Below are 19,734 nucleotides of genomic sequence, written 5' to 3'. Positions count from 1 at the left end.
ACTTTAGCGTCGCTATCCAAGAACCATCATGTAGGCCATCTAAGAGCATTGGGGATGAGGCTGTTAGTTCTTTAGGTTTTGAGTGTCGTAATGGCACTTGGGTAAAAGTCACTGATAATAAGTTCACCTTTCTTGCTCCAAGTGATGATCGACCACTTAATGCTGTGGTTCCAGCCCATCAGCTACCTGTTTTTGCGCTTTCATTTCGGGGTCAGCGTAGACGTCGAGCTCCTTCAGTATCTCCCTCGGCTCCTACAGCCTCTGCACCTTCTTTACCACATCCCGAGCATCCTACTTTTGAAGAAGTTACTCTTCAGCAGCTTATGGATGAGGTGAGGACACTCTCTGTGCGGCAGACTGAGTTTCACCAGCAGCAACAGCAGCTTATTCATGGACAGCGCCTCCTCTTTGAGCACTTCGGCATTCCATATCCGTATCCACCTCCATCACCACCATCCTCACCACCTTAGTAGTCTCTTATGCTTGTATTTGGACACACCTACATTTCATTATGATTTTGGATTATGTATTTATTTTGAATGACATGGATTTGTTTTGATTGTTTGATATTTCATAGATAATATGTTATTTCCGTATGCTTTGGATAATTTTGGACTAATGTGTTGTATTGAGATTTCGATAACAAACCACATGTGTTGATTAAATAAAGATTTATGTATTGTGCTTTAACAATAAGAATATGTCTTTATGGAGTTAAGTTGTTTTTCATAATCTTTGATTTTAATAAATTATTGTTTTGAATTTCGGATTTGGACCTATTTCAAAATATTTAAATGTTTTGGGTCATTCTATAATTTCTTATATTTTGGATCATATCTTAATTTCAGAAAGTTTTGAGTTTAATAAAGTAATAATTAGAAATTCTAAAATTGGACCAATTTGAAAATTTTTATAACGTTTTGGATCATAACATAGTTTCATACAGTTTTGAGGTTAAACTGTATTTTTAAAACAAAATTCATTTAACACTTCACGTAGAATATACAACTTATCACGTAAAGTTCGCAACTTCGACGTCAAACATGAAATCGGGACGTCGGACATGCAATAACTAACGTTAAACATACAACTTGCAAAGCTTTACGCGAAATATGAAACTCATGACGTAAAGTTCGCAATTTCGACGTCAAACATGAAACAGACGAGAATATTCTGAAATATTCTTTATTTTGGTTTTTATCCAAAACATGCAACTTCTTACGTTAAACATGCAATCGGGACGTCGGACATGCAACAACGAACGTCAAACATGCAACCTACAACACTATATGTGAAATATGCAACTTATCACGTAAAGTTTGCAACTTCGACGTCAAACATGAAACAGACGAGAATATTCGAGAATATTCTTTATTTTGGCTTTATTCAAGACATGCATCAGCTTACGTCAAACATGCAACCGTGACGTCCGATATGCAACGACGGACGTTAAACATGAAACTTGCAATACTTCACGCGAAATATGCAACTTACCACGTAAAGTTTGCAACTTTGACGTCAAACATGAAACGGACGAGAATATTCCGGAATATTCTTTATTTTGGTTTTATTCAAAACATGCAACTTCATATGTTAAACATGAAATCGGGACGTCAGACATGCAACAACTGACGTTAAATATGAAACTTGCAAAACTTCACGCGAAATATGCAACTTACCACGTAAAGTTCGCAACTTCGACGTCAAACATGAAACGGACGAGAATATTCCGGAATATTCTTTATTTTGGTTTTATCCAAAACATGCAACTTCATATGTCAAACATGAAATCGGGACGTCAGACATGCAACAACTGACGTTAAATATGAAACTTACAAAACTACACGCGAAATATGCAACTTACCACGTAAAGTTCGCAACTTCGACGTCAAACATGAAACGGACGAGAATATTCCGGAATATTCTTTATTTTGGTTTTTATCCAAAACATGCAACTTCTTACGTTAAACATGCAATCGGGACGTCGGACATGCAACAACGAACGTCAAACATGCAACCTACAACACTATATGTGAAATATGCAACTTATCACGTAAAGTTTGCAACTTCGACGTCAAACATGAAACAGACGAGAATATTCGAGAATATTCTTTATTTTGGCTTTATTCAAGACATGCATCAGCTTACGTCAAACATGCAACCGTGACGTCCGATATGCAACGACGGACGTTAAACATGAAACTTGCAATACTTCACGCGAAATATGCAACTTATCACGTAAAGTTCGCAACTTTGACGTCAAACATGAAACGGACGAGAATATTCCGGAATATTCTTTATTTTGGCTTTATTCAAAACTTGCAACATCGTACGTCAAACATGAAATCCAACCGTAAAAAATGCAACAACTGACGTTAAATATGAAACTTGCAATACTTCACGCGAAATATGCAACTTACCACGTAAAGTTCGCAACTTTGACGTCAAACATGAAACGAACGAGAATATTCCGGAATATTCTTTATTTTGGTTTTATCCAAAACATGAAACTTCTTATGTCAAACATGAAATCGGGACGTCGGACATGCAATAACTATCGTTAAAACTGAAATACAATTTTTTTCATTTTCAATTTCTTTATTTTTTGCCATTTTATTTAATTATATTATATTGTATTATAGGGTTTGTATTATATAATTTAATTTCTTTATCTTTTGTTATTAATTATATTATAAAAATTATTTTTGACATTTTATTTAATTTTTTTCATTTTTATATTCTATTTTTAATATATATTTTTTAAAAAATATGGTGCAACCGGTTTGTTAACTGGCTGCACCAAGTCTTTGGCTGCCAAATGGCAGCCAAAGACAGCCGGGCTCTCTTTTTTAGAGCCCGGCATGGTGCCGGGAACAATGCCAACGGCATTGTAGCCAAACCCAAATTTTATAGTTATTTTTGTAAATTTTCCATACGTGTCTTCTGGTCCCGTTTTCATAATAATCGTTGTCCTAAACATTCTTTGCAGATCTTTCACTGTGCTCCCTTTTTCTTATTTTTAGCTTTTTGCTTTTCTTTTTCACATGGTCTTTGTTTATATTTAATGTCCCAAATATACACGTTAACGCAACCATTTGTGACAACGAATATTTTTACCTAGTTGTTGGATTGTCGCTTTCTGTGTTTTGTCTTTTTGGTCGACTTCAACATGATTTAGAGCTTTTGAACGCGTCTTCCAAGTGCAGATGCCGAGTATATCCACTGTTCGATGAAATGCCCATATGAATAATTTGAGGACCCAGGGGGCCACGCCTCTAAGTTACAATAATTGTAACATACATCCCTTATGTGAACCACACAAAATTATAGGACCCACAATTTGTGTGGTTCACATGAAGAATGTATGTTACAATTATTGTAACTTAGCATTTGCCTTTTATTTGTATATCTATTTGTTTTTTAAAAAAATGATAATAAAGTCCGCAAACTTCGGCTTTATAGTTTGTAGCAGGGTAATTAGAAAAGCACATGGGTCACTTCACTTTGGGTCTCTTGGCTTTCATCAGTTCATTGTAATTATCAACAGTGAAAGAACAAGACAACTGTGATGCATTTTCACAAAAAGTTTGCAAAGTCTTCAGATTTTTTTATCCTACCACCAACACACTCATTGCTAATAGAAAATTTTTAAGTAATATTGTTGTTATTGAATGTAACTGCCATGTAATTAAGATACGCCCTCCGTAATTACACGATTGTTATTTATATAGAGGGTTTTTCCCGTAATGTTCTTTACAAAGCGCTTGTGTTTATTGGCTAATAGGATTAGCATTTTGATTGTTCGTAAAGCACTCGAAAACTCGCCCTGAATCAAAAATCATTCTCAATCTATTTAATTGTCTCTCTCTGCTATTATTGCTTATCAACTGTAATTTTTAAATTACAGTAGTAAAATATTTGATTAACACTTAAAATTAATGAAAGCTACCATAAAAATTGCTTAAGAAGTCTTACTACTATAAGTTGAAAAATGTTGGAAACACAGCAGGTAACAAGAAAATTCAATGAAATGCCAAAATGCCACCGAGCGCTACCCAATTAACCTATAGCTTTAACACCATTTACATGTAATTGTAACTAGGTTATTATCGTTTGACCGCATTATAAATTATGAAATATTAAATGACTACAAAAAAAATGACTACTAAAAAAAATTAGTGTTCACCACTTTATTATTATATCTTTATAAAATCTTTTATTTTATCATATTTCCATTTATCACTATTAGTTAACCGTTAGTTAACTAGTAAAATACCAATATAATCTTACTTTAAAAAACAATTAAATTTTTAATTAAAAAAGAAAACAAAATAAAAAAATTAAACCCAGTTGAAGAATACCTCTCTTCGCTGTCGATACTTCTTATACGTGCGATTAAATATCTTCCTTTAGTGCTAAATTGCTAATTTTGCTCTCATCAAAGTATCAAATTGAAACTACCGTTAAACCTTGAAGATAGCAAATTGAAACTGCCATTAAAGCTTGGAGATCAATATGCTTTCTGTCAATCTTAATCTCTATTTCATGAATCCTTCAAACTCATAATAACAAAACCATTATTCCATTACCAAATCAAACTGATCAATTGAAAGGCAATCTCAAAGAAATTTTATGTGAAATCCACTTTCAAATTGATCACGTATTCCTAGAGATAAATCATTTAAAAAAAAAATTACACACCACTGCTGCCATCAAAATTCCTCTAATTCCTCTTTAAGATGGGACCATCAATGCCAATGCATGGCTTAGTACCCATTCGAAAGATGGTGGACCACTGTCTGAAAAAAGAAAAAAATGAAGAAGAGAAAGATAATGATGACGCTAGATATTTGAGATTTACAATTTTTTTCCTCTTTCTTAATCAATAATAACTCTACCGCCCCTGTAATGTTAAATTGCATATAATTTTATCATAGTTTTGAATCTAAAGACACTTTAGCGCTTTAATATTAGGGATGACGAAAATTTCCACGGGGACAGGTATCCTCGGGGATTTTTCTCATTCGGAGAGGGTATGGGGATAATTTCATACCCAATTTCTTATTCGGGGAAGGGACGGGGAAATTTTTTTACCCAATTTCTTATTCGGGGACGGGACGGGGATGAGGTGGAATCCCCATCCCCTACCCATTTCCCCATTTTAATTTTTAATTTTATTTTAATTTTTTAAAATTACTAGTAAATAAATTATAAAATTTAAATTATAAATTATAAATATTGGTAAAAATAAAAAATATCAAAATATTTATATTATTAAACTTTTGGGCCTAATTAACTAATTAAAGTCCTAAATTTTTATTTAGGACATTAAAAAGACTGAGTAGATTCTATTAGCCCAAAAAAATTTTAATTTTAATATTCTTTAAATATTTTAAACTTAAATTTATTTTTTATTTATTTTTAGATGTTATAATTGCCCACAGCGAATCACAAATTTAATATCTAATCTAATATAATATAATATTTGCTCTTGATTTGCTCCGATTTAACTTTTGTGTTGTAAAGGAAATAGTCCACATTTATAAAGTGCCCATGCTACCATTGAAAAAATTAATTTTGAATCTAAATTCGATTTTATTTGTAACAATTTTGTATTAGACTATTAATTTGTTCATGATAGTTTGTAAAAGAAGTTTGTATCCTTTGCATGTTGCGTTACTTACTAATTTAATGTATGTGACTTTTGTAATGGATATTAATGTAAGATATATTTTGAACTTTACTTTTATTTGAATTTTTTATTTTGATATGATTAACTCAAAATCGAAAACAAAAAAAAATGTATTAGTTATTCGGAGATCGGGGACCCTCGGGGATCCCCTGTTATTATTCAGGGAGGGAATGAGGATTCTCTCAAGTAATTTTGACGGGGACGGAGAGGGGACGGGGACATACGCAAAATATCAGAGATGGGTACAAAAAATTAGTCCCCGCCCCTCCCCTCCCCATTGCCATCCTTATTTAATATTAGTATGACATTAGTGTTGGACTCACAATATTAACAAAAATATTATAAAATAAAGCTTTTTTTAAAGATACAATGAAAACACCAATACTTCTTACAGCAGTGATATTCTTACAACATTTAGTACCACACTTAGAACCGAACGGTGCGTTTTGAGTTAAATATTAATTGTCCACACATATTACACACAATACGTGCTGCTCACTCGCTGTTGACACAACACGCGCTGCCCACTCGCTGCTCCCACCACACATGCTGCTCACAGAACACAACTCAGAAATTGACTTGCAGCTTGAATCCCACAAGCCGATTCTCCCTCTCTCTCCCCTTCGTCGATTGCATCTCCCACATCACTAAAAGGCGTCTTTATTTGGCTGAATAAGCAAACAATCAGATATATTTTGGGTTGCAACTTTGGCTTTGGTAACAATCAGCAAAAGATCAAGCTGTTCGTATGCAACATATCATGTGCCAGGTTAAGTGTTAATCTTAAATGATTGCTCAAGGGCGGAATCCACGAAATGTACAAAATCTTTATATTAACTGCTTAACTGGTACAAGAGCACTCTTCTTTTACTTCACTCAAAATCAATCTAAATGCAATTACTAATCAATTTAAACTCACTTGCCAATACAAATCGATTACAAATGCAAAACTTGACCACAGATGCAATCACCACAAGCAACACAATTCCAGCTGAATCTTCACAAATTCAAGCCATAAACTTTCCAAATTTTCAAGGTAAGATTTGTGGAGAGACCCGCGCCAGCTATGAAGAGACCCACAGAAAGAGAGAGAAAGCCGACAGTGAGAAGGGAATGCCGCTGACGGTGAGAAGGGAGCGCGGTGAGATTTTTCCTTAGTTGAGAGGGTGAGATTTGGCGTGAGGTAAGAGAGAGAATGCGTGTGTGATGCATGAACTGTGGAGAATTTATATTTAGCTCAAAACGCACCGTTTGGTTCTAAGTGTGGTGCTAAATGTGGTAAGAACCTCATTTTCCTACTTCTTATAGTTATTTTATATCTTATAATTTTTTTTAAAAAAAATAATGAAACCATAATAACCCTTATAACTCTCTATCTCAATAATTGAGAATTTAGTTGACTTGGAAGCACGAGTCTTCTCCTCATATGAATTTAGTTTGGCATTTTTACATTATTCAGATTATCCATTGAGTCTTGAGATCAAACCTGTGCCTCGGCATTTTTTTTGAGTCTAATCGCTTAGCATACCTTATTATTCGTGTATTAGCATTTTTTTTTATGTTTATTAAAATCTAATCACTAATCTTTGTTTGCTTCAGTGAAAACTTTGATCAAGATAGAGTTGCAGTTTACTGATAAAATGATCACGATTTTAAATTTAAAGATTTCAGTCCAAGATCCTAACATTCACATTTTTAATTATATCTGTTGATAAACAAGAAAAAAATTGATTAGAAGAATATGACAATAAGAAGATAAAAATAATTATATCTAAGTAAGATTGATGATTGTAGTGCTACGTTATTTGTCACCTTAGTCTTGATATAAAGCTTAAAATCTTGTCACACGACAATAATATCAGTAAACTTTTGACAAATCACTGATCAATTGATCTTTTCAAGTCACTTATTTCGTTTCCATCGGATTTGACGCCATCAAACTACAAAAATTTATGTAAAATTTTTGAAGTAAAAAGATTGTCTTACCCATTATACACGATAGAATCTTGGAAGCACGAGTCTTCTCAACTTAAAAATTGAGATCCTCTCTTAAATAGAGTTTACACTTGAAAAATATGCATACATTACCATTTATGTACTGTCAAAATTTGAGCTTAAGATCCAACTATTTACAAATTATTAATTATATTTGTTGGTGAAAGCAAATTAATTAGAAGAATGTGACAAAAAGAAGATAAAAATACTTGCTCAAATTCTTCGCCGTGGGCTCGCTTACAAATCCACTAGCTTAGCTTTTTAATCACACACATAAATCTTCACCATCACTAGATTATCACATATTATACAATAATCAAAGCTAATTATTGAAACCTTTCTTTCAAAGTGAAAAGGAAAAATTATTGAAACCTTCCGAGTTTGAAAATGCCGGCAGCACTTGCAACTTCCAGGAACCTTCGTGGAAGTGTAGAGCTGAGTACATCCAACTGTTCCATTAAATTTAAATGCCGAAATGATTTCGAGGACCCACACTTGTAACAAGAAAATTCAATGAAATGCCAAAATGCCACCTTGCGCTGTCCAATTAACCTATAACTTTGACACTATTTACTTGCAATTATAACCATCTATCTCAGTTATTAAGCATCTAGTTGACTTGGAAGCACGAGTCTTCTCCTTGTATGAATTTAGTTTGGCTTTTTTGCAGTATTCAGATTACCCTTGAGACTTGAGATCACAACTGTCTGCCTCTGCATTTTCCTAATCATCCCTCTTCTCTAATCTCTAGAGTTCTCTGAAATCTCTTCTTCATTTTCTGTCTCCCTTTTCTGAATCGTTCTTGTCCTCGATCCTACACCTTCTTTGCAAAGCTTTCATTTTCTGCCTTTACAAAGGATCCCCTTTGTTTCATCTCTAGATTTTTCACTCTTTGCCTCTCCTCCTCCCTTAAATCTATTCAACCTCTTATTTTAGCAATTTATCCAAACTTCTTATTTCCCTCATCCCAGCTGATTGATTACTGCTGCTTAGTTTGATTAGTTTTGCTTTCCCCTGTTTTCTGAAAGCGAAAAATAAAAAAGAAAGGGATAATGGAAATTGTTATCTCCGTTGCTGCAAAAGTTGCCGAGTACTTGGTTGCTCCCATAATTCATCCATTTACTTACTGCTGCACTTACAAGACCAACTTCGAGAAGCTGAATAATGAAGTTGATAAGCTCAAGAATGCTAGAGACAGTGTGCAGTATAAGGTTGATGATTCCAGAATTAAAGGGGACGGAATCCAACAGCACGTTGAGGAGTGGCTGATTGCTGCGAACAAGGAGATCAATGAAGTCGAAACACTTATTGAAGGCAAAGAGAATTCAAACAACCGGTGTTTGAAGGGGTTATGTCCTAATTTGAGGACTCGGTACCAGCTTAGCAAGAAAGCAGAAAGAGAGGCGAATGCTATTGTTGGACTCCATGAAAAAGGGAGATTCGACAGTGTTTCTTTCCGTACCATTCCAGAGGAGACATGGCTTAGGTCTACCCAGGATTTCATGCACTTTGAATCGAGAAAGTCCACCTTGAAGGAGATACTAGACGCACTCACCAACCGTAACTTCAACATGATTGGGGTGTACGGGATGGGTGGCATTGGAAAGACAACGCTGGTGAAAGAAGTTGGCAGACAGGCCAAGGAAAATAATCTCTTTGAGAAGGTCATTTCTTCACGTGTTTCCCAAACACCGCAAATAAAAGAAATACAAAGAGAAATTGCAGAGAAGCTGGGCCTGAAAATAGATGAAGAGAGTGAAACTGTAAGAGCAGGGAGGCTGCTCGAACGATTGAAGAGAGAGACGAAGATCCTTATAATCTTGGATGATATTTGGGGGAGTCTTGATTTGGAGGCGATTGGAATTCCATTGGCGGATGATAACAGCGGACGTAAAGTTCTGCTGACATCAAGAAGTGTAGATGTGTTGTCTTGTAAGATGGATTGTCAACAGAATTTTCTTGTTGATGTTTTGAATGGAGGAGAAGCTTGGAGTCTTTTTACGAAGACGACAGGTGATTGCATAGAAAATGATGAATTGAGATCGGTAGCAAAAGATATAGTCAAGGAATGTGCTGGTTTGCCCATTGCCATTGTACCCGTAGCAAGGGCATTGAGAAACAAGAGATTGTGTGAATGGAAGGATGCTTTGCTAGAATTAAGAAGGCCTTCCTTGAGGAACTTCAGTGGAACACTGGAGGTGGCATATAAAAGTATAGAGCTAAGTTACAGTCATTTAAACGGGGAGGAGCTCAAGAGTACATTTTTGCTAATAAGGTACGCCTTCATCTCTTTCGTTGAAGACGTGCTCGTTTATGGAATGGGTTTGGGTCTGTTTCAAAACATCAACACGTTGGACGAGGCGCGGGATAGAGCACATACATTGGTTGAAAAACTCAAAAAATCTTGTTTGTTGCTTGATGGCAATACAAGTGAACGATTCTTTATGCATGATGTTGTTCGTGATGTAGCCATATCAATTGCAACTAGAGACCAACATGTGTTTGTGGTGGAAAATGAGGTCGCTCCCCAGATCAACTGGCCAGATAAGGAGAGACTGAAGGTTTGCAGAGCTATCTCCTTAAGTAGGTGTAATATTAGTGAGCTTCCTCAAGATTTTCAATGTCCGCAACTTAAATACCTCACCATTGATATTGTTCCATCTTTGAGAATCCCAGATAACCTTTTTACTGGGATGACAGGGCTTAGAGTTTTAGATTTCACTTCGATGCATTTGTTGCCTTTGCCTCCATCGCTTGGTCTCTTACAAAGCCTTCAAACATTGTCTCTCGATGATTGCCAACTCGGAGACATGGCTATGATTGGAGATCTAAAGAAATTAGAAATCCTTACACTTCGAGGTTCTAATGTGCGGAAACTGGTTGAAGAAATAGGCCAGCTGACTCAGTTGAGGTTGTTGGATCTGCGCAATTGTTCCAAACTAAAAGTTATTCCAGCATATGTGATATCAAGCTTATCACGATTAGAAGAATTGTACATTGGTGAGAGTCCCATTGAGTGGGGGAAGGTTGGAGGAGTCGACGGTGAAAGAAGAAATGCCAGCCTTGACGAGTTGAATAATTTATCTAAATTGACCTCTTTAGAAATACTCATCCAAGATGAAAAGACTCTACCAAGAGACTTGTCGTTCTTCAAAATGCTGCAAAGGTACAGGATATCGATAGGATATGACTGGTGGTCGGTTGGCCCATGGGATGGGATTTCTAGAAAATTCAAACTGAAGCTCACAAATGGTGCCAACATTTGCTTGAACGAGGGGCATATCATGCAATTGAAGGGTATTGAAGACCTAACTTTAGATGGATTGCCGGACATGAAGAATGTTCTTTGTGAACCAGGCAGAGAAGTCTTTCCAAAACTGAATCGTCTCCAAATCGAACATAATGGCAACATTGTTCGTCTTGTTGACACAATGGATTGTACGCCAGCTCCGACGACTGCATTTCCCCTTTTGGAGTCATTATTTCTGAGAGATTTAAGGAACCTTGAGGAAATATGTCGTGGTCCACTCACAGCAGAGTCTTTTAGCAAATTAAAGACCATAAGGGTGGAAGGGTGTGATAAATTGAAAAATGTATTTCCATTGGTCATTGAACTCACTCAATTAAGGACACTTGAGCTTCGTTCTCTTCCGCAGCTTACAAGCTTCTGCACAGGTGATCTGCTTATTGAAAAGGTACGCGTGCAAGATTTTTGTAATTATTTTTCAATTCTTACGTACTGAAAAGTATTTCTACTTTGAGAGTTCAGAGTTTTATTGTCTTCCTCGCCCTCATCACTTTATCTTTTAGTGACAAAATGTTAGTTATATAAATCAGTTTATTTATATTTTATAATATCCTTATAAACATAATTATCATTCTTCAATAATTCTTCTCATTATCGAATATTGAATTCAATAAATCTTCAATAAACATAATTATCACTCTTCAAGAGATTTTCTTCTTCGTCTACTTTTTTTCTTTTTATTTTATGCCTATATGTTCAGTTAAAACACGAAAGAGACAGTGCATTTGATTAGCCAAACAAAGAAAATGATCATACGATCTAGAGTTTTTCAAGCCACAGTACATCAAAAATATTTCTGAGTGCCATTTTCAAATATTTTTAAGCATATTATTTCTGAGTGCCATTTTCAAGCCACATACATGCAAAATGATGATCAATGTTCATCTCATGTTAACATAAATAATATGCTTAAAAATATATGTAGAGAGATGGACAAAACTCAAATGAAGAGATTTTATCCTATTAAACTTTATGTACAATAAAACCCATTCTTGTACAATAGTAAACTATATCCAATTCCCTTGGGCTGGATGAATATTAATGTAATACCAGCTTCTTACTATATTATTAAATTTTTTAAATTCGTGCAAATTTTCCTTCTTTTCATATGTGCTAGCAATTCAAGCTGTTTATTCATTTTTGCTTTTGTTAAAAAAAAAAAGGGTTAAAATATCCAATTTTTTAAAAAAGAAATTTGTATGATTTTCAATTCAAACTAAATAAACCGATCGATTAAAAGAATCCTGAAGTTTAAATGTAAATTGAGAATAATTGAGAACAATATGTATGTATGTATGTATTGTCTGGCCATCAATATTATTCATCATTAGAATGCTTTGCATTTACTTTAATATGTGAAGTTTTTAGAAAGAAGATCAACTCCACCTTGTGTTTTTCTGTGACCATCAATATTATTCATCATTAGAATGCTTTATTTGCTTTAATATGTGAAATTGTTAGAAAGAAGATCTAACTCCATCTTGCTTTTTTTGTGATTGGTGATCACCCAGGCCGTCCCCAATTTGGAAGATTTGATTGTTGATGAAAAGCACATAGGTCTATTTCCAGAAGACTTGCTTTGCAAACTTAAATGTCTTCATGTCCGGCTTGATGAGTCAGCTGCTATTGTATCACTTGACGATTTCCTCCACAGATTTCACGCCATCAATGTTCTTGTTATAAAAGAAAACGATGATTTTTGGGAAGATCCATCTGCTATTTTTGAAAATGGAACGAAGGTAGTGATAACAGGAATAAATCAGCGTCGTGATCTGCATTTTGAAAAGGTACACGTGCAAGATTTTTGTAATTATTGTTCAATTCTTACGTACTTAAAAGCATTTCTACTTTGAGAGTTTAGAGTTTTCTTTTCGTCATTGCCCTCATCACTTTGTCTTTTAGTAAGAAAATGTTAGTCCTATAAATCACTTTATTTATACTTTATAATATCCGTATAAACATAATTATCACTCTTCAATAAATCTTCTCATTATCGAATATTGAATTCAATAAATCTTCAATAAACATAATTATCACTCTTTAATAATGTTAGTTCAATTTTTTTTCTCTTAATTATCAGAGTTTTTCTTCTTCCTCTACTTTTTATTTTTTGTCTATATGTTTAGTTAAATACACGGAAGAGACAGTGCATTTGATTAGCCAAACAAAGAAAATACTCATAAGATTTAGAGTTTTTCAAGCCATAGTTAATTCCCTGAAAATCGTTCAAGAGCTATTTCCAAATTAGTACTCCTTAGTACAGTATTGTTACATACAAAATGATTATCTATTTTGATGTTGAAGTAGAAATTGGTCATCTTGTGCTAACATAAATAATATTTTTGAAATATATATAGAAAGATGGACAAAACTCAAATTAAGAAATCTTATTCTATTGAACTTCATGTACAATAAAATCCATTCTTGCACAATAGTAAATATATCCAATTCCATTGAGTTGGATGAATATTAATGAAATACCAGCTTCTTACTCTATTATTAAACTTTTAAAATTCATATTATTTATTCATTTTTGCGTTAAGAAAAAGTTAAAACTCCAATATTTAAAAAAAAAAAAAATTGTAAGATTTTCAATTCAAACCAAATGAACGGATCAATTAAAAGAATCTCAAAGTTTAAATGCAATTTGAGAATAATTGAAGTCTTTTTCATAGAGATTATGCACAAATCTAATAAAATTTGAAAATCTATCTACTGGACAAGAGTTAAGAAGAGAGAACGGAAGAAAACACACATTACTTAAATGGAATGCTTTGTATTTACAGCTGAAAATCATACTCTCTCCGCATATGTATAAATTTGTCCGGCCATCAATACGCATCATTGGAATGCTTTGTATTTACTTGAATTTGTGAAATCGTAAGAAAGAAGTGTTAACTCCATCTTACTTTTTTCGTGATTGATGATCACCCAGGTGTTCCCCAATTTGGAAGAATTGTGGGTTGATGAAAAGCACATAGGCCTATTTCCAGAAGACTGGCTTTGCAAACTTAAATGTCTTGATGTCGGGCTTGATGAGTCATCTACTATTTTATCACTTGACGATTTCCTCCATAGATTTCACACCATCAAAATTCTCGCTGTAGGAGGAAACAATCAGGCTTTGTACAGATCATTTGAAAACCTTGAAAATGGGATGAATGCAAGGATGAGAGGGATAAACCAGCGTCGTGAACTGAAGCAGATTTTCAAACAAGAGTCAACCAATACCAACAATTTGGAACAGCTGGAGATAGTCGAGTGTGACAATTTGACTAATCTAGTGCCATCCTCGACATCGTTTCAGAACTTAACAACTTTGACGGTATGGCGTTGCTCTAGAATGATACACGTACTAACATCCTCAACAGCAAGGAGTCTGGTGCGACTGAGACAAATGAGGATACGAGCATGCAAGATGATAACAGAAATAGTGGCAGATGAGGATGATGAGGGAGATAATTATGCAGCAAAAGATGAAATTGTTTTCAGCGAATTAAAGGAGTTGAATCTTTGGGACTTAGAAAGTCTGACTAGTTTCAGCTGCTCTGGGAATAATTGCGACTTCAAATTCCCACATCTGGAAACATTACTGGTAAGAAATTGCCCCAATATAAAGATTTTCTCACGAGGAGAATTAAGCACACCCAAGTTACACAAAGTGCAGATGAGCCTAGTCGATGAAAAACTTTGGGCTTGCGATCGGGACCTTAATACAACCATTCAATACGTATATCTTAAAAGAAAAAAGGTAAGTATTCATTCACTATGAGATGTTGATTTTTTTTAAATTACTGATTTAATAACAGATATATATAAAAAAGTAAAAAGAAAAAAGTACATATTAATTTTTTTATAAATTCATTTTAAATTTGAATAGGAAGAGGAGGAAGAAGAGAAAGAGAAGTCTGCCAAGGCGAATGAAAAGGAGAAAGATGCGAAAGACAGTGGTAAAATAAAATCTATACAATTTAGGAGGTTTTGATTTGATTCTATTTTGCTGACTAAAAATGTTTATTTATGTTGAATTTTTTGTTAAATCATATTGGTACATCTTTTTAAAATATAACTACTCTGCTCTGTTGTTATGTTGAGGATTATTTGTTAGACAAGACATAGCGAAAAATAAAAGAATAAAAAATGAAATTAATTGCTTACAGAGAGAATTGAAGGATTTCTGTGTCCTTAATAAAGGCTAATTATGTGAAAACTGCACCTTCAATTTGTTTTTACTCTTTGTCTACAGAGTCTCCAAACTTATGAAGACGATTCATGCTACTTGTGCAGCATTTTGGATAAGGCTCAAGCTCGAGTTCTTTGTATATATTAAGAGTCAGATGGTGTTGGTGAGAGGATTTTTTGTTTCAGTTTTCATTCATTTTTATGCTTTTAGCTTTGTTTGAGTGCTCAGAAATCCAATTTGAATTTAGTTTTATTTCTTATGGATGGTGTCCAAGATCGGCCATATTCAATTTGTAGGCATCTGAAAATCTCTTTAAGCCCTAAATTAATTAAAGAGATGTGTGCATCATATTTGTGTTCGTGCACCTATTGGTGTTTTTTGGAGACAATTATGTAAGAAATTATGTAATTTCATGAAAATATGAAGATTTTATATAGAAAATTATGGAAAAATAAAAGTTTACGGGTCGATTGCTCACTGTTGACAACATGCGGATCCTCCCTGGAGCCTAGGTGAAGTTGTAGTTTACTGATATTAATGATCCCAAGTTCCTCCATTTACATTATTATTAATTATTTTTGTTGGTGAAAGCTAAGATTAGAAGAATGCGACAATAAGAAGATTAAATACTTTGCCGTGTGCTTACTTACAAATCCACTAGCTTTGCTTATAATCAGATACATAAAATCATCATCATCACAAGATTATCACACGTGTAATATCAAACTAACTATTGAAAACCTTTGAATGGTCTTCCAACTTTGAAAATGCCGGCAGCACTTCCAACTTCCAGGAAACTTCGATTATCTGCCGAGCATATCAACTATTCGATGAAATGCCCATGTAGCTGTTCCTAACTTGAGACATGAGTTTCATTAAAGTAGCATCATCTCACTGATATAATGTATTAATGTAATAAATGAGCTTTCTTAAAGATGATTCAGGCCAACCTTCTGTGCAGCATCAGGAATGAGGCCAATTTTCTTTGAAATTTGCGAGACATGGTATGCAGCTCGTGTTTTTTCTATCAAGTTAAGACTGTAAGAGGGTCTTCATTTTTTATTGTCACTGTTCTACATTTTGGCTTTTCTTGATTACTCAAACCTAGTTTCAGAGAGTTATAATACAACACTTTAAAGATGTGTGAATCAGACTTGTCTAGTGTGCACGTGAGCCATGTGTTAGATTGCTGGTGTAGTAGTAAAAGTTGACATTCAGCACATGTTCATTGTAGTAGATATTCAACAAAGATGATAATACAACAACAGAAATTGGAGTTTTAGGCCATCAGACACAAACAATTGCGAAAAAAGTGGGTAGAAGGAATAATAAAAATCGAAAGACATGGATAGGAAGAATATGAGATCATTGACAGAATCTAAATACAAATCCAATCAATTCATTAAGCTATCAAAAGTTAGTTACAAACCACTCTATCTTAACATATGTAATTTATCAGCCTCAGGAATCTGCAACAAAAGTGGGATAATACCACACTGCATATATACTCTAAATTGAATCTATCAAACTATAGAAAAAAGAAGTATATATGCAGTGGGATAATACCACACTGCATATATACTGCAAAATGTGAGTCATAACAAAATGTGACTGAAGACTTATAGAAAAAAGAAGTAAAATGACCATTTTATGACCTTCAGAGTTCAGAGATCACTTGTCAAAATGTGAGTCATAACAAAACCTTACCTGCTGGTAAGAATTCAATCTGCCTGAAGGATCAATATAGTGCAAAGAATTTGGATTTCGAGGATTTCCATTTGAAGCTGGATGATTTTGCATTTAACGAGAGGCAAGATGAAGTTGGACCAAATAAGAGGAAATAAACAAAACAAAACGATTATATTGCCAATTTATCTTCAACAAGCAATCTCTTTCTAATTACCTGTAAAGTCGACTGCAACCATAAAATTCAACTCAAAGCCACTAGATATGTAATCCAGAAAACTATATTGCTCTTTCTCAACAAACTTTTCAACAAACAACTGACTTTTCAGAACCTAGGAAAAAGTCGGATAAAAAATAAAGTGATATTAAATTATCAAAAACCATAAGCATGAACAAACACCTTTGGTGGAGTTAAAACAAAAAAGAATAACACCTTGTCATGCCCACGTTGAGTTGATGGTAACATAAAAGTTGCACCAGTTCTTCCTTGATAAAGTTTCTCCAGGTCTCCAACTGATTTCTGAATTTTACTAATAACAGAAATAGAAAACCTTGACATCAGAAAGGCAAAAGGATAAAAGAGGGAAGCTAATGACATTAAGAAATTTAACAGTTACCCCATCAGTACGTGATTTCCACTGGTATTGAAATCAAAACATTCAATGATTAATGGGTTTTCCTGTACCAAAGAAAATCATATACTAAAAAACATTTCCCCATGACCAAACTTCACTACCTAATATACATTTAAGTAACAAGCACAAGAAGATGATAAGGTTACCTTGCTCACAAATTGCTGCATGCTCAAAGTTATTGGTCTCCATATGGGATTCAAGTTATTGTTTATCACCTCCGTCTTGTAGATAGGAACAGAATTTCCACTCTCAACAATTCTAGATATTCTTAAGAATGGATCCTATAGAATATAAGAAGAAGAAGAATGAGCATCTACATTAATAGATTAATTAGTGAACCTCCAAACTTAGCTACTTTGTCAGAACTTACACTTTTGGAAAACAGGTCTACATTTTGCAAATGCGAGCAACGGAATGCTATTTCAACAGCACTCTTGGAAGCAACTGTTTCCTCAGCATGGACAGAGAGTGTCCCAAAGTTTCTTGAAACTCGAGGCCCGTAATTATTATGGAGTTTTAAGGTTAAAGTTCGATTTTGTTTGGTCACTATCTGCCATTTAAAAGGAAAATATGACACTTGTTAGTGAAAAAGAAGAATGCTTAAGAAGAAGACGAATGTTAGTAAAAAGCATCTGAGAATATTTTGCCCTTTTTTTTTTAGGAAACAGATTTTTACAGAAAATTAGATGGGCATATTTTGCCCATTGAATAAAGAGAAAATACATATATTCATCAAACAAAATATAACCCAGAAACTTACCTCAGAGAGAACACAACTAGCTTCTCCCAGGAAGTCTTGATCCTCCAACTTTAGCATCTGTAGTGCAACGTAAATAAGAAGCTTGAACTTTAAACTTCACGCTTCAACAAATATTTTGTCATGAGATAATAATGACTTGAAAGTAATTAGGGATCACTACAGCAAAGAATCAAAAGAACACTAGATTTCCTACTTAATGTCTTAGAATCCATCTGGATTTGTTCATTTTCTCTTTCCACTGGCATAAATTTACATATTTATCATTTTTCCCAGTAATGTTAATACCATTTACAATTGACATAAATAATCATCACATTTTTAGATTATCTAACTGTTTTCAACAAATGGTTCCAAATGATTACAGTTTCTAGGATTATAACCATCAAAATTTTTTCATTTTGACTCAAATTCCACAGACGAATACATCATAGGCTCTAAATATTTACTTATCCATTCCAATACTGACAATATGGTCATTTTTTACAGAAACTTCTTTAGGTCATGGCAGCAACTATTTAACTGTATTGTTTTTAACAACATAGATCAAAATTCCATTTTGGAAAAAGGAAAATTTAGCCGTAAGGACCATCAGAAAAATTGTTCTTTCCCAGTTATGGTAGCAGGACAAATATGTCAAGCCTTGCAAGATGCAATAGCAGAAAGTTCCATAATAACTATCCTGGCCTTAAGATTTGTTTATGGTATATGACAACCAACTTTTCAAGTTTCTTGCCATGCTAAATGTTAGTTTATAATCAATCAAGTATTCCCAAATTTCCCGAAATTGATAGAAACTATTGCTGATGCAATTTAGTTTAGACGTATGCTTAGACAACAAATGGATCAGTCAAAAGCCTTGGCTAACTCTAAACTTTGGAACTGAAGTATGGGCGTATCATTTACATCTGAATTGAGAGAAAAAATAATAATTAAGAAATTTTTATATACCTTCACTGGAATATTGTGGTACTCGGTATCCACATTATACACACGAAAGCTGGAAAAAGAAGAAAAGCATTAAGAAATTCGAAAACATTAAATATTATCAAATCAAGCAAGGCTTACGAGAAATGATAAGCACATGACCTATCAAGAAAAAAAAAACTTTAAAAAGAACACACTAAAAACTTACACCAAGGGCTGGACGATCTCAAACTGAAAAGCAATTGAAATCTTTCCAATCCAAGTAGGATTCAGATTGTTCATAATCACCTCTGTACGTCCAATCTCCTCCAGCCTCCCATCTCTTTTCTTTGCATACACAACTGCCATGGGATCACTCTATGACACAAAAAGACATGTAAATACATTTGCTTGTGAGTATAAATATAAACATATATTAGTTAAATAACTATAGTTAGTAATCCATCATTAAAATACAGCAGCATTTGATGTATGCTAGTATCAGCTAGTAAAAAGATATACCGCTGATAAATGTTCATTATCAAAGAATTTTATCTTGCACATATAACATAT

The 19,734-nt window shown here is 34.0% G+C and overlaps 1 protein-coding gene across 4 annotated transcripts in view; it reads left to right on the top strand.

Moving 5' to 3' along the window:
- LOC102613633 (probable disease resistance protein At4g27220) overlaps positions 1-19,734 on the top strand; it is a 214,808-nt gene that overhangs the window by 133,154 nt on the left and 61,920 nt on the right. For 2 of the 4 annotated variants that reach the window (XM_052442881.1, XM_052442880.1), the window contains exon 4: positions 12,734-12,781. In XM_052442881.1, the coding sequence (XP_052298841.1) occupies positions 12,734-12,781 (48 nt within the window). Of the gene's footprint in view, positions 1-8,297; positions 11,383-12,505; positions 12,782-13,929; positions 14,746-14,874; positions 14,945-15,240; positions 15,646-19,734 lie in introns of those variants that run through there. The other 2 variants (XM_052442884.1, XR_008055419.1) reach the window with 2 other exon arrangements.

This window comes from Citrus sinensis, chromosome 5 (genome assembly GCF_022201045.2).
Source record: "Citrus sinensis cultivar Valencia sweet orange chromosome 5, DVS_A1.0, whole genome shotgun sequence".
NCBI classification, from domain to species: domain Eukaryota; kingdom Viridiplantae; phylum Streptophyta; class Magnoliopsida; order Sapindales; family Rutaceae; genus Citrus; species Citrus sinensis.
The sequence above is the reverse complement of the archived record's forward strand: the minus strand, read 5'-3'. Positions and strand labels throughout refer to the sequence as shown.